The sequence below is a fragment of the Bubalus kerabau genome, chromosome 7, assembly GCF_029407905.1.
Source record: "Bubalus kerabau isolate K-KA32 ecotype Philippines breed swamp buffalo chromosome 7, PCC_UOA_SB_1v2, whole genome shotgun sequence".
Taxonomy (NCBI): domain Eukaryota; kingdom Metazoa; phylum Chordata; class Mammalia; order Artiodactyla; family Bovidae; genus Bubalus; species Bubalus kerabau.
In genome coordinates, this window is record NC_073630.1 from 20,773,760 (window position 1) to 20,796,301 (window position 22,542).

Below are 22,542 nucleotides of genomic sequence, written 5' to 3' on the forward strand. Positions count from 1 at the left end.
AGGGTGACAATATACAGCCTTGACATACTCCTTTTCCTATTTGGAACCAGTCTGTTGTTCCATGTCCAGTTCTAACTGTTGCTTCCTGACCTGCATATAGGTTTCCCAAGAGGCAGGCAGGTCAGGTGGTCTGGTATTCAGAAAAAAGTACATAGATAAGGTAAATTCTGGTAGCATAAAATGTTATGAAGGGAAAAGTGAGTACGTTTCTCCAGAAGTAATCACTGTTAATGATTTCTTGGAGAACCTTTCAGCAGTCTTTGTTGTGCATACACGTGTTAGCACCCTCTCCATCCAGTTATACAAAAAACGAACAAGCATATACACCTTTTCACCTTGTGTTACTGTATTTTATGTTTTAAATATTCCATATAAGTTCACATAAAACCATTTGTTTTTAATGAGTGAAGTATTCCACTGTGTGTACATGTTATAATTTATTAAACCAGACTCCTATGAATTTATTTCTAGGTTTTTCCCCACTTTATTTCTAGATTATTTCCAGGTTTTATTTCTTCCAGTTTGACCACTGGAACTGTTCTTGTGCACACTGTTCACGTGCATCTGTGTGTGCATGTTGAGAGTATTTCTATAAGCGAATTGTCTAAAGTAAAACAGATACATCGCAGGATACGTGCATTTAAAAAATTTTGAGAGATAATTACAAATCTCAGCGATTCTTCAGTTAAAAACATGTGAGAGTCTATTTTCTTCTATCTTCCTCAGCTTAGTATGTTATCAGGTTTTATGATCTCTGCTGATCTGAAAGATGAAAAATGATACTTTGCATTTATTTTAATTTGCATTTTTAAGTTATGAATAAGGTTGAGCATCTCTTTACTTTTATTATTATTTATTTAATTTATTTATTGGGCTGTGCCAGGTCTTAGTTGCAGTATGTGGGATCTAGTTCTCTGACCAGGAATTGAACCTGGGCCCCCTGCATTGGGAACTCAAAGTCTTAGCCACTGGACCAGCAGGGAAGTCCCCATCTCTTTGCTTTTAAAAATCATTTGTATTTTTCTTTTTGAACTGTCTATTCATATCCTTAGCCTTTTTTCCCCCTCTCAGATTACTTAGTTTTTTCCTTCTGACTTACAAACGTTCTTTCTATATTGAGGAAAATAATCTCTTGATGTACTATAAAATGTTTTCTCCCAAGCAGATAGGTACATTTTTGTCTTTGTTTATAACTTTACATTTATGACAAACTTTCAACATTATTTTGTAGCAAAATTTGTCAGTGTTTTCTTTTAAGGTGTTTATGGCTTTATGACCTAGAAAGACCTTTTTGGTTCAGAGATAATAAGAATATTTTCCTATGATTTCTTCTACTATTTCTGTGATTTTACTCTTTTTGTGTGTGTGATAAAATTTTGGGCCCATGTGAAACTTATTTATTATTAGGAGTGAAGTAGGGCTGCAACTTAATTTTTTCCCAGAAGAATATCTGGTTGTCACGTCACTGGCTGTTTTTAACAATCAGTCTTTTTCTTACTGATTTAAAATGTAACCTATATTACTGTATTATATTTTCATATATCTTTGGGTCTATTTTTGGATTCTGTTCTGTTTCATTAACCCATTTGTCTAATCATATGCCATCACCAAACTCTTAATTATTATAGCTATTGAGTGTTTTACCCGCTCCAGTGTTCTTGCCTGGAGAATCCCAGGGATGGGGGAGCCTGGTGGGCTGCCGTCTATGGGGTTGCACAGAGTAGGACACGACTGAGGCGACTTAGCAGCAGCAGCAGCATGGAGTGTTTTAATATTTGGTAGGCCTTGTTGCGCTCTTTTTCAGAATTTTCCTGACTCTTCTTGCATGTTTGTTTTTCCATGTGAAATTTAAGATCAGCTTGTCTGGTTTCTAAAAATGTCCCATTACCATTTTTTATGGGGATAGTATTAAATTTATAGACTAACTTTGGAAGAATTGACACCTTTACAATATTGAGTCTTCCTGTCCAAGAACAGGGTATGTTTTTCTATTTTATTTAAGTCTCCTGTATGTCTTTCAGTGGTATTTTAACATTTTCTTCATTAGGTCTTTTAACATTAAGTTATTCCTGGAAATTTTATCTTTTTAAGTTATTCTTGTGAATATAGTATCTTCTGTATTTTTTGATTTGTTGTTTTCATAGCTCAGTTGGTAAAGAATCCACCTGCAATGCAGGAGACCCTGGTTCGATTCCTGGGTTGGGAAGATCCCCCGGAGAAGGGATAGGCCACCCAGTCCAGTATGCTTGGGCTTCCCTGTGGCTCAGCTGGTAAAGAATCTGCCTGTGGTGGGGGATACCTGGGTTTGATCCCTGTGTTGGGAAGATCCCCTGGAGAAGGGAGCGGCTACCCACTCCAGTATTGTGGCCTGGAGAATTCCAGGGACTCTACAGTCCATGGGGTCGCAAAGAGTGTCCACCACTGAGCAACTTTCACTTTCACTTTGTGTGTGGCAGAGTTATTGATTTTTATATATTATAATCTGCCAACTTGCTGAATTCTTATTTCTAGTTATTTTCCAGGTATTCCCTTGTTCTAGGGATATATAATCGTATCTGAAATTAATAAAGATTTTGTTCCTTTTCTAAGTTTATATGTCTTACTTCTTTCTCTAGTTAAATACATCTGCGGTATTGTCAGAACAGTGCTAACAATACTAGTGCTGATAGTGGGCATTCCACGATGTTGGTTCTTGGCTTGAGATTTGTATTTATCCTGTAAAGGTGGTAGCTGGCTGTGTTATCAGAGCTATCTTTCTAGATGATCATTTATTTTCCATTCTTTAATCTATGACTATGATGAGTTATATTGATAGTTAATATTGAATTATACTTGTCTTTCCAATATGAATTTCACTCAATTCATGGTGTACTATGTGTTTTTTGGATTTTGCTAGATAATATTTTATTTGGGATTTTTATATCAGCATTTATAAAGAGTAGTTTATGGTTATAGTCTTTTTGTCAGATTTTGAAATTATTATTATACGAGCTTTAATACTTCTCAGTATATGAATAAATAAAGCTGATTTTATTACTGAAAATTCTTAGGGCAATATTTTTCAAACTTTTTTTGATTGTGAACCGGAGTGAGAACTGTATTTTATAACATAATCTGTATATATGTGTGTGTATAAATTAACAGCCAAAGATTTCACAACAGCCTGTATATAGTCTATTTTCTATTCAGTTTATTTACTTTAAATAAATGTTAAGTCATAGCCCTCTAATAGCCACTAAATGATCATAAGTTGTAGTTTGAAAAACACTGACTTAGGTTCCAGTTTTAAAAAATGAGTGTAATTAATTCATCAGTTGTTGATATATGCTTGCTACATAGTAGATGATCATGAAAACAGATATAAATTAATTATATGGTGCTATTCAAAAAATCATTTATTGATGTTATTACACACTGCCTGTCAAATAATAAATATGCCATCTTGACTGATTTCTAATAAATCTGAAAATTTGTTCTTTAGAATTCTTCCTTCAGTTTGTTTAGCAAATTTCATGTTGAAAGTATTTTTTCAGAAACCCTGACCTGGACCCTCCCATATTAATGAAATACCATTGTGTGAATTAGACTTGACTATTATTTTATCATTGGGGAGTAATTATGCTTTTATATACTACATCTTTTTGTTCATTTTGGTTTTACTTAGTGATTTTCTTTTCCAGGAATGTCTGAGTCTGAGCAAGCTCTTAAAGGTACTTCTCAAATTAAGTTACTCTCATCTGAAGATATAGAAGGGATGCGGCTCGTATGTAGGGTAAGAGTTTTCCCCTCCTCCTAGGATAGGACTTGTTTAAGTAGTTACAGCAAATGAAGTCAATGATTTGCGCATGTACAAAGGTGGCAAATGTTACACAGTAAGACTGTGACTGGCCTTTTTTTTTTTTGGAAAAAAAATTTTTCATTAAGGTATAGTTGATTTACAATGTTGTATTAATTTCTGCTGTACATCTAAGTGATTCAGTTATGTATACATTCTTTTTTATATTCTTTACCATTATGTTTATTCCAGGATATTGAATATTCCTCTACTCTGCAGTAGGACCCTGTTCTCCGTCCATTCTTTATGTAATAGTTATTTCCTATGGTTCTTTGATGAAAATCATTTATCTATTCTTTTATTTCCCTCCCTTTCCTTCTCCATTGTAGAATTGTGAGAAGCCTCAAACTTCATCACTTGATTATTGTTTAGAGTACTTAAGATGTACATTTTCACATAGAAATCAGTCAAGTGTACTAATTTAACTATTTGCTAGCTAGCCCAATTTTATTTATATGTTTACACAGACAGACAAACACATTTATTAATGGGTATTAAAAATATGTTAGAAATACATGTAAATAGTTATAAAAATTCAGGATTATTATATTCAAGGTGAGATTCATTTTGTCAGTGTCCCATAAAATCTAAGTTAGTACAGAGGATACAGATTTCTAATGCTACTTCATTTCTTTTCTAATGTATGAAGTGTTTCTCTTTTACAGCTTGCTAGAGAAGTATTGGACATTGCCGCTGGGATGATTAAACCAGGTGTAACTACTGAAGAAATAGATCATGCTGTACACTTAGTAAGAATTGTACTTTTATGCTTTGAGAAATTTTTTGTACTGTTAGATGTCTTAGACTTATAAATAAAGTAAACCTAAGTTCTGAATATCTACCCTTGGCTAAAAACTAATTTGAAAGCAAATTTTTCACTTTGTTTCAAATATAAAAAATATTCAACAGACATTATCCCATCTGTAAGTATCTGATATTGGGGTCTGAGGTAAGTCCGAAGTACCTCGTTTCTGAAACGTCACATTTCATAACATTTTAGTTTAGCTTTTACAAGATGATTAATTTTATTAGTGCTTTAAGTAAATCATGCTACCATGTGTGTCAAATATTCTGAAGTCAAAAAGAATATAACTTCTGAAACTAGTGGTAAAAAATGTTTCCTTTTTTAATCTATTTACAATAACAAGGCTACAAAGAGACCAGATACATGTTTGTAGTAAATATAGTATCAGTTCAGTTCAATTGCTCAGTCCTGTCAGACTTTGCGACCCCATGAATTGCAGCACGCCAGGCCTCCCTGTCCATCACCAACTCCCAGAGTCTACTCAAATTCGTGTCCATTGAGTCGGCGATGCCATCCAGCCATCTCATCCTCTGTTGTCCCCTTCTCCTCCTGCCCCCAATCCCTCCCAGCATCAGGGTCTTTTCCAATGAGTCAACTCTGCATGAGGTGGCCAAAGTATTGGAGTTTCAGCTTCAGCATCAGTCCTTCCAATGAACACCCAGGACTGGTCTCCTTTAGAATGGACTGGTTGGATCTCCTTGCAGCCCAAGGGACTCTCAAGAGTCTTCTCCAACACCACAGTTCAAAAGCATGAATTCTTCGGCGCTCAGCTTTCTTCACAGTCCAACTCTCACATCCATACATGACCACTGGAAATATAGTATAGGGATATTAAAAAAAATTTTTTTTTATTTAGTTTTTTTGACTGTGCTGGGTTTTTGGTGCTGAGCACAGGCCTTCTCTAGTTCTGGCAAGCAAGAGGCTACTCTGTTGCAGTGCACGGGCTTCCCGCTGTGGTGGCTTCTCTTTTTGTGGAGCTCAGACTCTAGGCATGTGGGCTCAGTAGTTGTGGCACATGGGTCCAGTTGTCTCATGGCATGTGGGATCCTCCTGGACCAGTGATCGAACTCATGTCCCCTGCATTGGCAGGTAGATTCCTAACTGCTAAACCACCAGGGAAGTCCAGGTATACTTTATAAAGAAAGTGCTTATCCACCAAGGAGAGACCTTAAAACCCTGTAGTAGATGAGTGCACACATGATATGGTTAGGTTGTTCATAACAGAAGAGCAGTAACTAGTTACTAAATCACATGGAAGGCTAATTAAACCTGCTCTCGTAATCAAGCAAATGCAAGTCATAAAACCTTCTAAATTAGGAAGTATTTTAAAGATATTTATGTCCATTACCTCTGTGAAGATGGTGAAACTGGTACTCTTTTTCATGGTGATGGTATTTAAATTGGGACTATCCTTTTAGAAAGATATTTGACAATGTGTCTTCAGCTATAAAAATGTCTATAACATTTTTTTTATTTGAAATTATAAATCCTAATTTGGGGTTATTCAATATATTATAAAATATAGTTGACCCTTGAACAACATGGGTTTGAGCTGCATGGGTCTTCTTATATGTGAATTTTTTTCAGTAAATATGTACTGTAAATATGTTTTCTCTTATGATTTTTAAAATAATATTTTCCTTAGCTTACTTTATTGTAAGAATACAGTACATAATACATGTAACATACGAAGTATGTGTTAATTTCTGATTTTGGTAAGATCAGCCATAGTGTATTAGTAAAATTGGAGGCGGGGGCAGTCAAGTTTTATGTGGATTTTGGACTAGGCAGGAAGGGGATCATTGTGCCTACTCACTGCCCCCACCCCCCCCCCCGCCCCCCCACCATGGCCCAGGGTTGTATATGGTTATGCACCAGTAGCAGTTTGAATGCTTCCTATAGGCCAGGGACTCTTATGTGCTTCTTTTACCAACTTATCTCATCTCCCAACAACTCTGAGGTAGGCACTACTCTCATCTCTATTTAATAGATTAGGAAACTGAGGCAGAGAGAGGTGAAGTTGCCCAGGGTTATTCAACTAAAAAGTAACGGAGCTGGCATTTTTAGTCAATGCAGTCTGCTTCTGTGTGTTCTTAACTACTATGTGGACTGCTGTGAGAATTATAGAAGTAGATTGTTAAAGGAAAAATGATAGGCATATAGTTATTGGTTATAATATTTGTAGTTGAGAAAACTAAATTTTCAGTAATAGTAGAATTACCAATAAAATTATAGTACATTTCACAAACTGTATTTTAGGCAGCTATTTAAAAATTACTAGTCTGAAGACTGGCAGTATGGAAAGAGAAATCATGTACGCTGTGACTACCACTGTATAAAAACATCCACGTAACATAAGACTTGTTTATGGAGAAGTAGATCATTTTCTTAGTGATTGCTTTGTTGTTCCCACATGAATGTTCGTATGAATGTTCTATATGAATGTCTCTGGAAATACTTTGAAAGTGAAAGCATTAGTTGCTCTGTCATGTCTGACTGTTTGCAACCCCATGGACTGTAGTACACCAGGAATTCCAGTACACATGGAATTCTCTATCCATGGAATTTTCCAGGCAAGAATCCTGGAGTAGGTAGCCATTCCCCTCTCCATGGGATCTTCCTAAATCAGGAATTGAACCCTGGTCTCCCACGTTGCAGGCAGATTGGCAGGTTCTTAAGTATTACTAGTATTCATTTTTTTGGTCATAGGGATAGAGGCATTATATAAGCATTAAAATTAACTGTGCACATTAATATTTAATATGTTTTTCATAAGGAGTTGGTAAATCTAAAATAAATCTTCATATAGTGACATTTGTATGTTTGTAAATATTTGTAATGCGTGAATTTGCTTTTCTTTTGCAATTATTGGTAAACTGGTTTGCTGACTGTTAGAAACCCTACTGTTTGATATTAAAGGTAGTATCTACTATTATTTCTAAAGTAAAATATTAAATAGGTTTTTCATTAGGAACATCTGTACAACAAGTTTTTCCACATTTTTCAGATTTTAAAATCTGATTAATTGCATGCATACTAGCTTTTTCTTTTGCACATTCCAAATTACTTTATTTTTAATTTATTATAGGCATGCATTGCAAGAAATTGCTATCCTTCACCCCTGAATTATTATAATTTCCCGAAGTCTTGTTGTACTTCAGTGAATGAAGTGATCTGCCATGGAATTCCAGACAGACGGCCCTTGCAAGAAGGTGATATTGTTAATGGTAAGAAATGTGTGGCTTTTGTTGCTGTGAGCTAAGAAACAAGGTTTTGGGTAGTGACTTGCATCTTCTTCACTTGTCTTTAACTTATTTTTTTCATATTTAAAACTTAAATTTAAAATCTCTGGAAACCTATTTTCTGGTTTTCAGTTAACTGCTTTCAAGATACTTCTAGTATAATGTGTTTGTTACAAGTTCTTTAATGCAGAACTTTAATATGTGACTGGTAAATGAAGGATGTCAATGAAATGTGGAACTAATAATTGATTCAAGTGGGATTGTTTTCTTACTCCTTTTAGTCCACTATTACAGATAAAGAGAATATGTAATATGTGAAGAGAATAGTAATATGTGAAGACCTTAAGAAAAAAGGCTCAAAATTCTGCAGAAGTACTGTCCTTGATGTTAAGTTTCGAAAGTGGCTATAGAGACCACTGTGTTCAGCTATTTTGGGAAACTGCGAGTGCAGAGAAAGAAGCTGCCAAGACGGTTCCCTCTGTAATTAAAAAATAAATTGATGAGTTAGACTCCCCTTGATGGTATTTTTAATAGTGATGAACTTGGTTTCTTTAATAATCAGATACCTTCAAGAATCTGTGTATTAAACAAGGAAGCATGAGCCCAAGTGTTAAAGGCTGCAGAGAATGGACAAACTGTGATGCTGGCTGTGAATGGTAGTGGAGACTTGACTGACACTGTTTTTATATGAATTGTTTTTGCTGCAGTTGGAGTATCAGTTTATAAAACTCCCTAGCTTGTGAGAGGTCTGCCCAATGCTAGTTTTCATATAAGCTCTATTTTTTTTTGCATGCATATTATATGAGGTTTTTCAGGAATGTGTGTGTTGTGCTAGAGCCAATACATCTATGCTGTGATATTATAACTTGATTGAAGATTTATGGTTTAAAAATACTAATTGAGTGTGCTCTCGAGTATACATTTAGCTTAGTGTAGCTTAGTGGTGTAGTGGTGATCTGTATTTTTAAACATGAAGACAAAGAGAAGTATGACTAGTCACAAATAAGTGAAAGGCAAATGAGTTTTTGAAAGATAACTGTAGAACAGTGTAAATGTTTCTGTTTATTGATTGACTAGGAGGAGGAAAAACTTGTTAAAGATAATGAGAGAAAGCAGTATTTTCTGTTTGATGTCACAGTGTGGCAGAGTCCTTTGTTTAATGTTATTAACTTGGGTTATTGATCTTGCTGGAATGTATCCAGGGGGATACATTATTCTTTTGCCATAAACGATTTAATCGCTGCTCTAAGAGCTTTGAAGCCCACCGTCTGGCTTGTGCTATGTGACCACAGACCTGTCCTCTACAGTGAGTTTAGGTGCATTATAGACAAGAAATATCTATTGGGTGTTAAGTTATTTATTCATTGGTGTTGCTTAGAAGTTATCTTTTTCTTTAACCTGCTTGATTCTGTCGTGTCAGCAAAATTTGAATTTTGAGATAAAAAAGAATGTGGTCTTTATGTTTGCACGTTCTTTTGCAGTGGACATCACTCTTTATCGGAATGGTTATCATGGGGACCTGAATGAGACATTTTTTGTTGGAGACGTGGATGAAGGAGCTCGGAAACTGGTTCAGACCACGTATGAGTGCCTGATGCAAGCCATTGACGCAGGTGAGGCTCAGGGCTGGGCACCTGCTGAAGCTGCTGAGTAGTGTGGGCCTTGAGTGACCTGTCATTGCACCAGGCATGCCTTGTCCCTTCCCACTGTGCTTCTGCCCGACCCGAGTTAGCTTTGGGTTTGGCAGCAGTAGGTTTAAAGATGACTTGAGAATCCCTTGATGAAGATGGACTGAATTATTGCTTATTCCTTTGTCTCTTCTATGATTTATCTTCCTTTTCATTTGCTGATAAATGGGGAAGACTGTATTGATAGTTCTAGACTGTAACTTTTCTCCTACTTTTTAATTCTTTCATAAGTGTTCTGTTCTCTTATTATAAAAAACTATAAGACTACATCAGATTATGAGAGGAAAACATGAGTGATTTTCCTTTATACTTGCCTTCCCTTTTTTTTTTTTTTTATAATCTTTCTTTTCTAGAGGTGTCCGTTTTTAACATTTAGGTTTTTTTTTCTCCATAGTACATTATTACACATAACTGTATGTATGTGTTTAGTTAGGTTAAATGGAATCATAATATTGTAGTATTCTGTAATTTAGTACTTTTTCAACTAATAATAGCTTAGAGATCTTTCCATATTAGAACATGTACATACCTGCATGCATAGATCTACCTATCCTTTTCATTGCTTTATGTTTTATTCCACAGTATAAAAATGTCTACAACTATTCCCCTCCTGGATTTTGGTGTTTTCCAGATGTCTTGCTATTACAGTGAATAATGTCTTTGGTGAGGTGTATTTCTGTGGGACTTTTCTCAGACTGTGTCTGTCTTTGTTCATACAAACAGTTCATGGTTTTTAAAAATTTATGCAGTATCTTGTGAGGAAAGAGAAAGAAAGGCTTGTTGCAAATGTAAACAGACTATTAGAAGGACAGTTTGAGGGCCAACAACTCTTCGGTGGAATTCACAGCGTTTGAGCATTACTGGTCAGTGTATTATCCAGCCCTGCCCCCACCATTAAATAGATCTGATGTATCATCTACACTGTATAGGACAGGACAGCGTTCTTAGGCAAATAGAGGGGATGGTATAATTTTTACTAATTTAATAAAATCAGAGGAATGAAAAGTGAAAGCATGTGATTATTTTTATATATCAGTATGTGAGATTTTCCTTTTAATTCACTGTTGATTATACTTGAAAACTTTGATATTCACGGTGGTATTGTGAGATGAGAACTTTAATATTTAGTATCTTATTTTGGAAGCTTTAGGTTTAAATAATTTTTAGAGTTTAATATTTATATCTCTTTTGCTTCTCTGTGAGTTGATCAAAATAACCAGATGGCTGGAATGTTGTTTTACAAAGTCATAGGAATGAAACTTGCTAAGGAACTAAAATCTTTAGAACAGTAGACAACCAAGAGTAGAAGTTGCCTAATCTCTGGAAAGTGCTATTAACTCCTATGTATGGATCATTCCTGCCTGTTGTTTTCTCATAATTTGACTGCCTACCCTGGTTCAGAGCTGTGGAGAGTTGGACCAACTGTGAAATTAGCTTTCCAGAATAGGGCTCCTCAGCCTGCACGTTTGTGGCATTTTGAGTCTGATGATGCTCTGTCGTGGGGGCCTGTCCTGTGTACCATAGGATGCTTAGTAGCATGCTTGGTCCCTATTCACTGGAGGCCGGTTGCACCACCTCTCCAGGTTGTGACAGCCACAAAAATGTCTCCAGATTCTATGAAGTGTACCCCTGGGACCAGAATTGCCTCTGGCTTGAGAATTAGGGAGAAGTCTCCATTCTCACACTGCATCATTATTGTTGAACAGGTATTTCCTTTATTGTATGTGCAGCATGGGTTAAAATTTTGCTTTCCTCCCTGCTGACTGGTGCTGGTAAGAAGGCTTGGGTGGGAATGCAAGAAAATCATTATGCAAGTCAGCATGTTCCTCAGAAATCATTAATCTCCCCTGCCCTACCTCCCAATAAAAAAACAACCAAGCTGGTCCATTCGGTTAAGAGCAAGTAAATGTTATGAAAATGATTCCTTAAGCCATTTGCCCAGAAATGTGATTGGCTGGAGAGGATATGGTGTGTCTGAACCTCAGGTTGGAAATAAGCTGGCAGAGAAAGAGACTGTAGGGAGGGGGAGACCCCCAGTACTGTGGCTGGACCCCCCACGAATCCGGCAGAGCCCAAATCCTGGGGTCCCAGTGCTAGGAGAGCCGTAGCAGCAATAAGAACCACTTCTTCTGGTTTTTGTTTAAACAATGGTAAAAGTCATAAAAAATAAACAGGGCAGGAAGTATATAGTGAGAAGTACCTTTCTACATCCTACTCCCAAGATTTTCTTGAGAGGCAAATGAACAATTTGAGAACCACTTATATGGGGATAAAGATGCCCAGGGGAAGCAATTCTTTGAAAAGTCGACCAGACTGAAACTAAAGACAAGTCAGTTTCCTTATGAATGTTCGTTTTTCTCCTGATGCTCTTTATTCTCTTATCTCTCCCGCTCGCTTTAATGGAAAGCCCACTGACCTTAGAGAAGGTGAGGAAGAGAAGTGTGTTTTCCAATCTCTTTGTTTGTTCAGAGAGCAAGTGGTGCCGCTCCCAGCCCCTGACTGCTGCACAGCCCCTCCTCTTCTGCAGCAAAGGAAGAACCAGGTGCTGCTAGCTTGACTCGCAGCTTCATCGTTTCCTGGCAGTCTAACCTCTCTGAGCTTCGATTTCCTCATCTTGAAAGTCTTACGTGTAGGCGTGTAAAACCTTCAGAATGGTTCCTGGCATAGATAGTGATTGCTTAGTAATTATCAGTTACTCTTTCTCTTTGCCACGAGTCTTCTCTTTTCCTTTCAGTAAAGCCTGGTGTTCGATACAGAGAATTGGGAAACATTATCCAGAAGCATGCACAAGCAAATGGATTTTCAGTTGTTCGAAGTTACTGTGGGCATGGAATCCACAAGCTTTTTCATACAGCCCCCAATGTACCCCACTACGCCAGTAAGTACTGTCCAAAGAGTTTGTATTGGCTAACTGTTTATTTAGCAGATATTTTTTCCCCAAACATTTAACAGGACCCACAGTTTTGTATCTATTAGAATAATCTATTAGCTGTTATAAATAGCTCCCCAAAATGTGTATACTCTGCACATATCTTGCTCACAGTAGTCCAGATCCTGAGTGTTTGGTTACTGTGGGGGGTGGGTGGAACAGTTATTCTTTGATGCAGGCGCTTGTCACTTTCAACACATAGCTTTCAGGGTCACTTTGGGGGTTCCCTTTCTGATCTTAAAGATACTGGGGGGGAGGGGAGAAGCATGGAGGGGTATGCTTGGGAGGTTTTAGTGGGCCAACATGGACTTGGCACAAGTCACTTGTATTTACTTTTCATTGGCAGGAATTCAGTCATATGGCTACACTAACTGCAAGGGAGGTAGGGAAATGTGATCTAGCTGAGTACTCTGGAAGAAAAGGAAAATAGTAATTTTGGTGAACAGCCAACACTCCCTGCCACATATATTCTGACTCCTTAGATGAAACTGATTCTAAGTTTGATTTGAGTTCCTAATATATGTCAGATACTGTGTTTTTTGTTGGTATAAATAGAGGAGAATAGACAAAGTATCCTTGCCTGAAATTGAGTGCTGTCTGATAGATTAACAAGGAAGTGTTGGATGATTAGTCTTACAGAATCTTTTCTCTTGAAGAGATAAGATACACGGGAGTAAGTTTGTTATTTAGTGCTGGAAATGAAAGCTAACCACATTAGGTAACATAAGGAATTTAATAAATATAGAGGAGTCACTGTTATGTAGAGACTTTCATTTACCTTGTTGGGCTTAGGTTTGCTCATACATACAATATCAGGGAATGGTACCTACTCTAGAACTGTTACTGGAATTAAATGAGATCTTGCTTGGAAAGCACTTAAAGTTAACTCTTAGAGTGAAGATGGTGATGATTTATGTTATCTCGTTTGTGCATCACAACTCTATGAATAATTTCTTAGCTCTCTTTTTAACAAGCAGAGTCTGTGCTTAGGGAACTGATTTACTTAAGTCCACACAAACTAGTGAATAAATGTCAGGGGTAGGATTGGTACCTGGGTTCTGTCTGCCTTTCTAGAGTCAGCCTTTCCCTTGCTGCCTAGTAAGGATGTAAGCAGTTTGGCGCCGAGTCTTGTGGGAGAAATAAAGAATGAGATTTTGGTTTGCTGGAGAAGATGAGAAAGAGCATTCTACATGGTGCTGCTGCTCCTAAGTCGCTTCAGTCGTGTCCGACTGTGTGACCCCATAGATGGCAGCCCACCAGGCTCCCCCGTCCCTGGGATTCTCCAGGCAAGAACACTGGAGTGGGTTGCCATTTCCTTCTCCAATGCATGAAAGTGAAAAGTGAAAGGGAAGTCACTCAGTCGTACCTGACTCTTAGCAACCCCATGGACTGCAGCCCACCAGGCTCCTCCGTCCATGGGATTTTCCAGGCAAGGGTGGGGAAACATGAATAGATGCTTCAGGTTGAGACAGACTGAACAGAGACAAGATAAGCTTAGGCTAAGAGTTACGTGTGAGCTAGAAATGGGCAGTGCCAGATGGAAGATATCTGACTTCATTTTTAAGGAATTGCAGAAGATTTTTTGGCAGGAGAATGGCAAGGTGAAATTGTTATTTTGAGAAGATAAATTTACCAGTGGTGTCTGGGATGTATTGCAGGTATGAGCCAGCGGGCTTGTCAGCCTAACGCATAGTTGTTTCCATAAATCCAGATGTGAGCTGGTAAAATCCAAGATATCAGTAGTTGCGACAAGAAGGGGAAATGAGTGAGAAACCTCTCAACAGGAGAAGCTAGGGAAGTCACTTAAGCACAGCATTTGACATAAATCAATAAGCATTTATTAGCAGACCACAGGGTCCTTTTTATTTCAGCTGGGATTGTGCACAAAGTAAAAGCTAGCAATAGATAATAAGTAGCCGACTTTGTTCCTTCCTGCTCAGCCCTTGGTCACCTATTTTGCATTCCCTTTAACAGAATGGAAGTAGCTCTTCTGATGACACTGCTGTGTGCCACACGTGTGCATGCATGTGTTTTGCGTGTGGAAAAAGTGTGGGCAAGGGAGAGAATGAGAAAAGCACCCTTACTTGCAGAGATAGCACTCAGATTTAGGTATGGATTGTATAAAGAGAGGCTTTATTTATTTATATTAATTTTTATTGGAATATAGTAGATTTATAGTGTTGTGCTAGTTTCAGGTGTACAGCAAAGTGACTCAGTTAATGTTGCTTAGTTGCTAAGTTGTGTCTGACTCTTTTGCAACCCCATGGACTGTAGCCTGCCAGGCTCCTCTGTCCATGGGATTTCCTAGGCAAGAATACTGGGGTGGGTTGCCATCTCCTTCTCCAGGGGATCAAACTGGCATCTCCTGCTTGGCAGGCAGATTCTTTACTGTTGAGCCCCTCAAAAAACAGTAAAGTGAATCAGTTATACATATGCATATATCCACTCATTTTTAAGATTCTTTTCCCATGTAGGTCATTACAGAGTGTTGAGTAGAGTTCCCTGTGCTGTGTAGTCGATTCTTACTAGTTGTCTGTTTTGTGTGTAGCAGTAGGTATATGTCATGAAGAGAGATTTTTTAAGGAAATAAAATTGATGGGAGAAGGCGCTACGGCGATGATAGTGTCAGCACAGTATGGCCCCGCGGGTGTACACGACATGCCTCTTGAGTTTCATGTTAAGCTGCTTGATTAGAAATAAACAATTCTGAAAAAAGAAACAGGGACCCATGTATACTTCATTTTATCCACTTTGCTGTATTTATGAAAAGTCAAGTGTTAAATGGGTTAAAATAAAATATGTTGTGGTCTCTTTAGGGAAGCATTAAAGGAAGCTATTGGAGTCTTTGTACAGCAGAGGCTTTTGAATGTAAATGATCCCTTCTTTAACTTGTAACTCTGTATTCCTAAACAACTAACTGAGTGTGAAACCAGGAAATTGTGTAACTTCCCTCCACATCCCGTATAAAAGAGGTCTTTGTTAAGATGAGTGCTTATGTGCTTCCTTATCATCATGGTTTGGAAGTAAAGGTGATACTGCCCTACCTTGAGAACTTAGATCACGGTAATGCTGTGAGGCAGACAGTAGAGCAGGTGCACGTTTTTGTAGAAGTACTCAGCCGTATTATCTGCTATGGTGTAGATACTCGGAGGGTGTGTTTTTGCTGAGTGAGCTGTGTTGAGAAACTGAAACCGTGAGCCAAAGTGAGCTGGGAATTGTAACTTCTTAAACAGTGAATCAGTGGCAGGAACAGGAGTGGAACTTGGATTCTCTTCATCAGCACTGACCAGTGGAATTATATGAGACACATATGTAATACTAAGGACTTCTGTGGTAGCCCAGACGGTAAAGTGTCTGCCTACAGTGCGGACAGAGGAGCCTGGTAGGCTACAGTCCATGGGGTCGGAGAGTTGGACACAACTGAGCGACTTCATTTTCTTTTTCACTTTCATGTAATACTAAAACTTCTAGTTGTCATATTCAAAAGTAAGAAACAGATAGTTAATTTTATATTTTATTTAATCTGTTACATTAAAAATATTAGCATTTCAACATTTAATCAGTGTAAAACTATCATTGAGATATAGTACATGCTTTTTTTGTCTTTGAAGTCGGCATATGTTTTACATGTACATTCTGACTTGCCACTTTCCAGGTGTTTAGCCTCCTGCACCCAGGTGCTGCTGTATCCGCCAGTACAGTTCTCGATTCCTTTATCCATTTTTATTTCTGTGGTACTGCACTGACTCTTTTGATACCCCAAGGGCATATGACCAAGTCTATATATGTAGTAAGTTGCATGCCATTTGGAGGGAAAGTTCATGAAATTAGAGATAAAAAGTCAAAATTATTTTTGCCCCTCAGATTTTTATAATAATTTAGAAACTCCTGATTTGGAATCTGTAGGTTGTTTATTTTGGCAATACCTAAGATAGTGGAAAGCAGCATGATGCTGTTCACGAGGAAAGATGTGCAGGAATGTAAACAAGAGGGTGAAGTTAGAACAAACCTAGGCAGAGCTGTTAAATAGAATCAGCCTGTTGAATCGATCCAGTGGATACATGGGTCGCCATCTGGAAGCACAGCGGTCTTATCAAGAAAGCCTGAAAGCGGATGCTCTCGCCACCTGGTGGTCAGGCAGAGAAAGTGCAGCCACCCGTTCACTGATGCTCTTATCAGCTCTTGATTTTTATTCTGAAAGTTAACCTGTTCTCCATTTTTGAGATTGTCTAAAAAGACCTATACCTCTTTCAAATTTTTGGCCTTTTTGGGGAGATGGCAAATCTGGACACTAACAGTTGAGTTTCTCATGATGATCCTGAAAAATATATATTGGCAAATTTGGACAAAATAGGAGGGAGAAATGGAAATTTTGTTTCCAGTAAAAAAAGGAATAATCCTGCCAGCATTAAAAAAAAAAAAGTAGGTTAGTGTGCAGGGGCTTTTTTTCCCTTTCCAAGATAAGACAGTTTAGAAAACTTTCTAAAAATGGTACAGTTGTTTCCGTGGGCTGTGCCCCTACCTCCACCCCCATATCCACACCCACTCCTGTCCCAGCCAGGAGATGCACAACTTCTGGCATAGTCTGAAATATCTTGTTCTCCTTTATACTGTGGTACTTGGATAAGTATGGAACTTCGTTGGTTACATAATTGCTATTCTAACCCTGCTATAACATAAATGGAGGTACTTTTGCTTTCACAGAGTGCTAACTACATCTGAAATCCAGTCTAGGGCATCTCTGTATTTTCCTGGAGAAAACAAGCAAAATGAAGTATGCCTAGGACAATATCTGCCCCAGAGTAGGAGGTTTTCAGAGCCCCCCTGTTTGCTGAATGATCTACTTTAAGAAAGGGGAGTCAGGAGAGGAGAAATTCATTAATATAAGAATCACTCATGGGAATGTAAGTTGTGTACTTTTTCCAGGGAAGTGTTTAACAATATGCTGTAGGTTTTTTGCTGTGTTCTGAGATTTTTTTTTTTTTAATTTCAGAAAATAAAGCAGTTGGAGTGATGAAGGCTGGTCATGTATTTACAATTGAGCCAATGATTTGTGAAGGTGAGGAAAAAGGGATGCCGTAACATTCTGTAATTGAATTTTTATTTACGTTTGGTTACTCATGATCAGATTAGTAGTCTGCTCGATTTTGCTTCATTTCCACTCCCTGTCCCCTCTCGAACTCGATTCAGTATCATGTAGAGAACCGAAAATTGTAATGGTTGGCAAGAAAGCGGTACTTTCTCCATGGTAATTCGTCTGCTGTGAGTAGATGCTGAAGTACTTGAGTCCTGGTCCCTTTTCATAAAGCTTCTGTCAAAGGGTGTATTGTAATAATTAGTTGCCTCTGTCAATCAAGGCCGTGTGGAAACTGTTGCGTGTCTTGGTGTGGGTGAGAAAGAGGGGCGAAAAGGAAATTAGAGCCATTTTTTTTGAGGCAAACACAGTTATTTAATTCTCTACAACCTATGAGGTAGAGGTGCTGTCCCCATTATCCATGAGAACAAACTGATTTTTGAAGAGGTTAAGTGTTCAATAACTTGCCCAAAGTCCCTTAGCTAGTTATGTAGCAGAACGTGTGGGACTCTAAAGTCATGAGCTGTCCTGCCTCTTCAGGGTCTGCACTTTGGTCGTCAGGTGCTGTCATCAGACAACTGCTGTGGAGAAAGCCCAGCCCAGACATGCTTTGCACTGGCGGTTTTATGTCCCTGCTGTTGTCGGTCGCTGAGACAGGCGCATGACAGCCGTGATCTGCGTCACGATTCGAGCCCTCACTGAGGCTGTCGGAGTAATAACCGGGGCCTCCTTCACCAGTTGTCTGTTGGGATTAGGGGATGCAGAGTGATGCAGCAGTCGTAGGGCTCTTGCATCCTGTCCCCTGTGTTAATGAAGTCCCCTCAGGATCCTTCCAGTCTTTTTTATAACCTAATCTTGAGAGTGATAGATACCCCATCACTTCTACCAGGTTTTCTTCCTTAGAAGTGAGTCACTAAACCCAGTCCACACTGAAGGGAAGCATTGGAGGTTGTTTTAGAGGCTGCCTTCTTAACCTGCTCCTTAGTTCCCTTTTCTATAAGATGGAAGTTACAACCTTTATCTTTTATCTGAATGCCTGGGGCTATGGTAAGAATTAAGTGAGATGATTTGTATGAACACAGAGTACCTTTAAAGGGCTGTACAAGTGTAAGATACTGTTTTTGTCACTCCCCAGAAGAATGATGACCCCGCATAAGCAGTTGCAAGATAAGTAAGTATGATGGCAGAGAAAGGCAAGGACAAGGAGAGGAAAGTGTATTTTGGTTATATACCTATTTTCATTACTGTTAATGAAAATAGGTAAATTGTAGGCAGACGGTAAATCGTCTGCCTACAATTTGGGAGACCCAGGTTCAGTTCCTGGGTCAGGAAAGTCTCCTGGAGAAGGAAATGGCATCCACTCCAGTATTCTTGCCTGGAAAATCCCATGGACGGAGGAACCTGGTAGGCTATAGTCCATGGGGGTTGCAAAGAGTCAGACATGACTGAGTGACTTCACTTCTTCACTTCCAAGTCGTGTTTCCTGGAGTAAGCAAATAACATTGTGTTGAGCTGGTTCAGATAATCATCAAATTATACCAGATACACTTCAGTGTAACTAAGCTGGGCTAAATCTCAGTTCCATAGTGGAAAGTGTCTAATTCGAAGAGGAATTTTCTCAGAACAGTAGTCAAATATATTTGACTTGACATTTAGTAAAGAATCTGTTTCAGTAGGTAACAGTAAAATTAAAGAAGTATTAATGTCTTAAATCCATTTGTGAAAAGATCATTCATTACATTGAGAACTATCTATTCACTCATCGTTAGATGGTTGACAAAGCATGAGTTAACTTTCTTTATGCTGCCTCATATTTTCTTCTTAGACCGGGATTTAATGTTGTAGAAGTAGGTTACCTCACTACTTTATACTCTGGGATTTGTCTGAGGCAGTAAGATCTAATGTTTGGTAAAGAGTATTCAAAATAAAGAATATTACTGTTATTTTTTAACATCTAATTTGGAGACAGGAACATCTCTGTATGCTTTTTTAGTAGTGTCTGGAATTGTAGAATCTTGTAATTCCGCTGCTGTCTTCCCTGCCCTACATCTCACGCCCATTTTCTCTTTCTCTCATTTTCCTTCGTCTCCCAGCTTCTTTCACTGTTATTTCCTTTCTAACCCATTCTGCCTCATCATAATTTTTAAATTCTCTTGCCAAACTCCTGTTTCTTTCTCTTTGCCCTCTTTCTGGTTACAGGGGTGTGGCCTACAAAAATTTCACAGTAAAATCTGTTCTCACCATTTATGTGCCTGCCATTTAAAAGTTACACAGGAATTAAATGTTATCATAAAAGTATAAAAAGTTATCTTATTTTCTTCACAATATACACTGGCTATGGTTTAGTCAGATGCCAAAGTTATATCAGGAGAGAGCTAAATTCTTTAATGCAGTCCTGGGATGAGTGGTAATCAGTACATTTACAAAAAGGAAGCTGAGTGCCTTTATTTTGGAAACAGCATCTTCATTCAGTAGTTGAGAAGTATACAAAACGTGAGGTTGTAAAATTTAAACATTATTATTGCTTCATTGAACTAAAGACCAAAATGAAGTTGGAAAGGCTTTAGCTTAAACAGATGACGTGTACACAGGCATCTTAATAATAAATTGTAAGATTAGTTTTCTGAGCTACCCAAGGATAGAGGGGCACGGGCAAGTACACTTCCCTAGAGTGTACTTAGAAAAAGGACTGAGTGGTAGAATTAAGAGATGGTGTTTGTTCGTTTAAGGCGGATGGCAGGATGAAACCTGGCCAGATGGCTGGACGGCGGTGACAAGAGACGGGAAGCGGTCTGCCCAGTTCGAGCACACCCTGCTGGTCACGGACACTGGCTGTGAGATCCTGACCCGGCGGCTTGATAGCGCGCAGCCTCACTTCATGTCCCAGTTTTAATTTCCCCCAAGACGGCGCATCTCAGTTATACTTTCTGGCTGTACTCCGCATTTTATTGAGAGTACAGAATGGAAGAGGAAATTTTTTTATTACTTGTTTTGTTTTGACTATCGATAAGGAAGGACTACAACATCTGACATGTGTCCTCAAGAACTTGTCTTGGGTCTGAAAAGGTCAAGAAGAATAAAGGAAGCATTTCTCAACTCCCCTCTTCCCCCCGCCTTACACACAAATCTCTGCACCCCTGGTTTTCTTCCTTGCCCTTTGAGCACTTTTACTTAAACCTGCTTCTAGTTGCTTCTGTCACTGCCACCGCTGGGCCAGCACCGCCAGCTGCTTTCCAGGTGAGTGCTGGAGAAGAGAATCCTTGAGACTTCTGCGACATACGTTGCTCCCGATTTTTTTTATTATTATGTATGTGTGGAAGTATATACGTATACATTTTAAATTCCATGTATGTAATTACTGAATACTCTGTGACCTGGAGTTTGTACTGATTCTGCCCTGATGGGGTTCTGTGCTGTCATAAACGGACCCATCGTTTGCAGTGATTGAATTCCCAGCTGGAAATTGGCTTCCTTCCTTGCCCTGCTAATTATTGACGCTTATAATTGTGCATAAGAAAGCACTCGGTCAGTGAGACCCTCCATTGTGGGCTCTGTGTGAGTGAATGTATGGGGCAAAATCCACTTTGGACAAAGGTTATCAGGTTTTTAAAAGTCGAGGTTATGGCAGAAACAGCTGTGCTCCAAACGGAAGCTGGCTGTTGCAGAGAATGACGTTTTTGTAATACATTGCTATTTCAGACCTCTGTTTGGTCATGATGGGAGGAAAAATGCTCCCTTCCCCTCTCTGTCCTACTTCAAGGGCATAACCTTGGAGAGATACTCAGAGAAGGCTGGAGGCTGCCCTGTGGAAGTTGGGGAAGAGACAGTTCTGAAGCCTCTCCAGCAGGGAGCAGAGTCTGGAAGTGCTAACGTCTGGTCAAGCTGGTGGTGGGGCGGAAGGACGTCTCTGGAGGTTGGACAGTTCCCTAGGAGTAGGGATGCGCTGTCTTGGGTGTGCTGAAATCACACTTCTCCTTTACACAGTCGGGAACCTCATTAGAAATGACCTCCGCTGCCCAGCATCTGTGCTCCTTTCAGTAGTTCAGTCCCAAATGGGAGAGTATCCATGAAGACAGATCAAAGTCATTGTCATTGGAGAATACTTGATTACCGGGTATCTGGAAACTGTATGCGAAGATAATTGGATTCCACTGACATGTCACACTTGTAAGAGAACATCTTTCCCAGAGTGCCTCAGACCTTTTTTGCTTTAAAGGAATCACGATAATGTTTTCATTACTTTTTATTATTTTGATGATTTAGTAATGTGGCTGAATCTGGTATAGACTTTTGGGGGTATGTGTGTGAAGTTTTTTATCAAACTGTAATATTTGTGAATGGAATGCCTTGCAATATAAATGTTAATATAATATGTAAAGGGAGATTAAAAAGTTTGATTATTCTGCCACGTGGTCATTAACTTTGCTGCATTTTGTTTGGGATTTTAGAAAGAAGTGGTGGGAATGGAGTGGCTGATTTCACCATTTAAAAAACTCATGACGATTTGAGTAAAAATACTCTTTAATGTTGAATGACTGTATAAAAATTCCAGTCCTGTGTTTAGTTCAGCAGTCTACCAGTAGTATTTGAGATGTAACCATGTTTCTGAGAGTTGTTTAAGACGAAGATTGCCACACCGGTAGTGCAGCGTTTTATGTACTGATCATGGAGTTCGTGGTGTGGGCTTAGTCGGTGTCTACTTTGAGAAAACAAGCTCAAGGAAAAAAATCTTGGTGGGATGGGTTTTTGTTGTTAAAACACCACACTGGTGATGATGCTTTTCTCGGTTTGGGAGATGTAAAAACAGCATGGGACTCTAGTCTAATTGTATATGTCTAATTACAAATGTTTACTAGATTTAGATGAATAAACATCTAGGGTAGTTTTATCATTCTGCCAACTTCTCAAAATGTCAGTGTGTTAACTTTTTCTTTTCTGTATTATCTTTTAAAATATTTTTTTTCCCCTA

General features: G+C 38.6%; 1 protein-coding gene across 1 annotated transcript in view; it reads left to right on the forward strand.

Moving 5' to 3' along the window:
- The window catches only part of METAP1 (methionyl aminopeptidase 1), a 52,341-nt gene extending 29,799 nt beyond the window's left edge, over positions 1-22,542 (forward strand). The window contains exons 5-11 of the mRNA XM_055587767.1: positions 3,681-3,772; positions 4,501-4,584; positions 7,729-7,867; positions 9,364-9,495; positions 12,305-12,448; positions 17,493-17,558; positions 20,303-22,542. Coding sequence (XP_055443742.1) covers positions 3,681-3,772; positions 4,501-4,584; positions 7,729-7,867; positions 9,364-9,495; positions 12,305-12,448; positions 17,493-17,558; positions 20,303-20,466 — 821 coding nt within the window. The 3' untranslated portion in view covers positions 20,467-22,542. The remainder of the gene's footprint in view (positions 1-3,680; positions 3,773-4,500; positions 4,585-7,728; positions 7,868-9,363; positions 9,496-12,304; positions 12,449-17,492; positions 17,559-20,302) is intronic.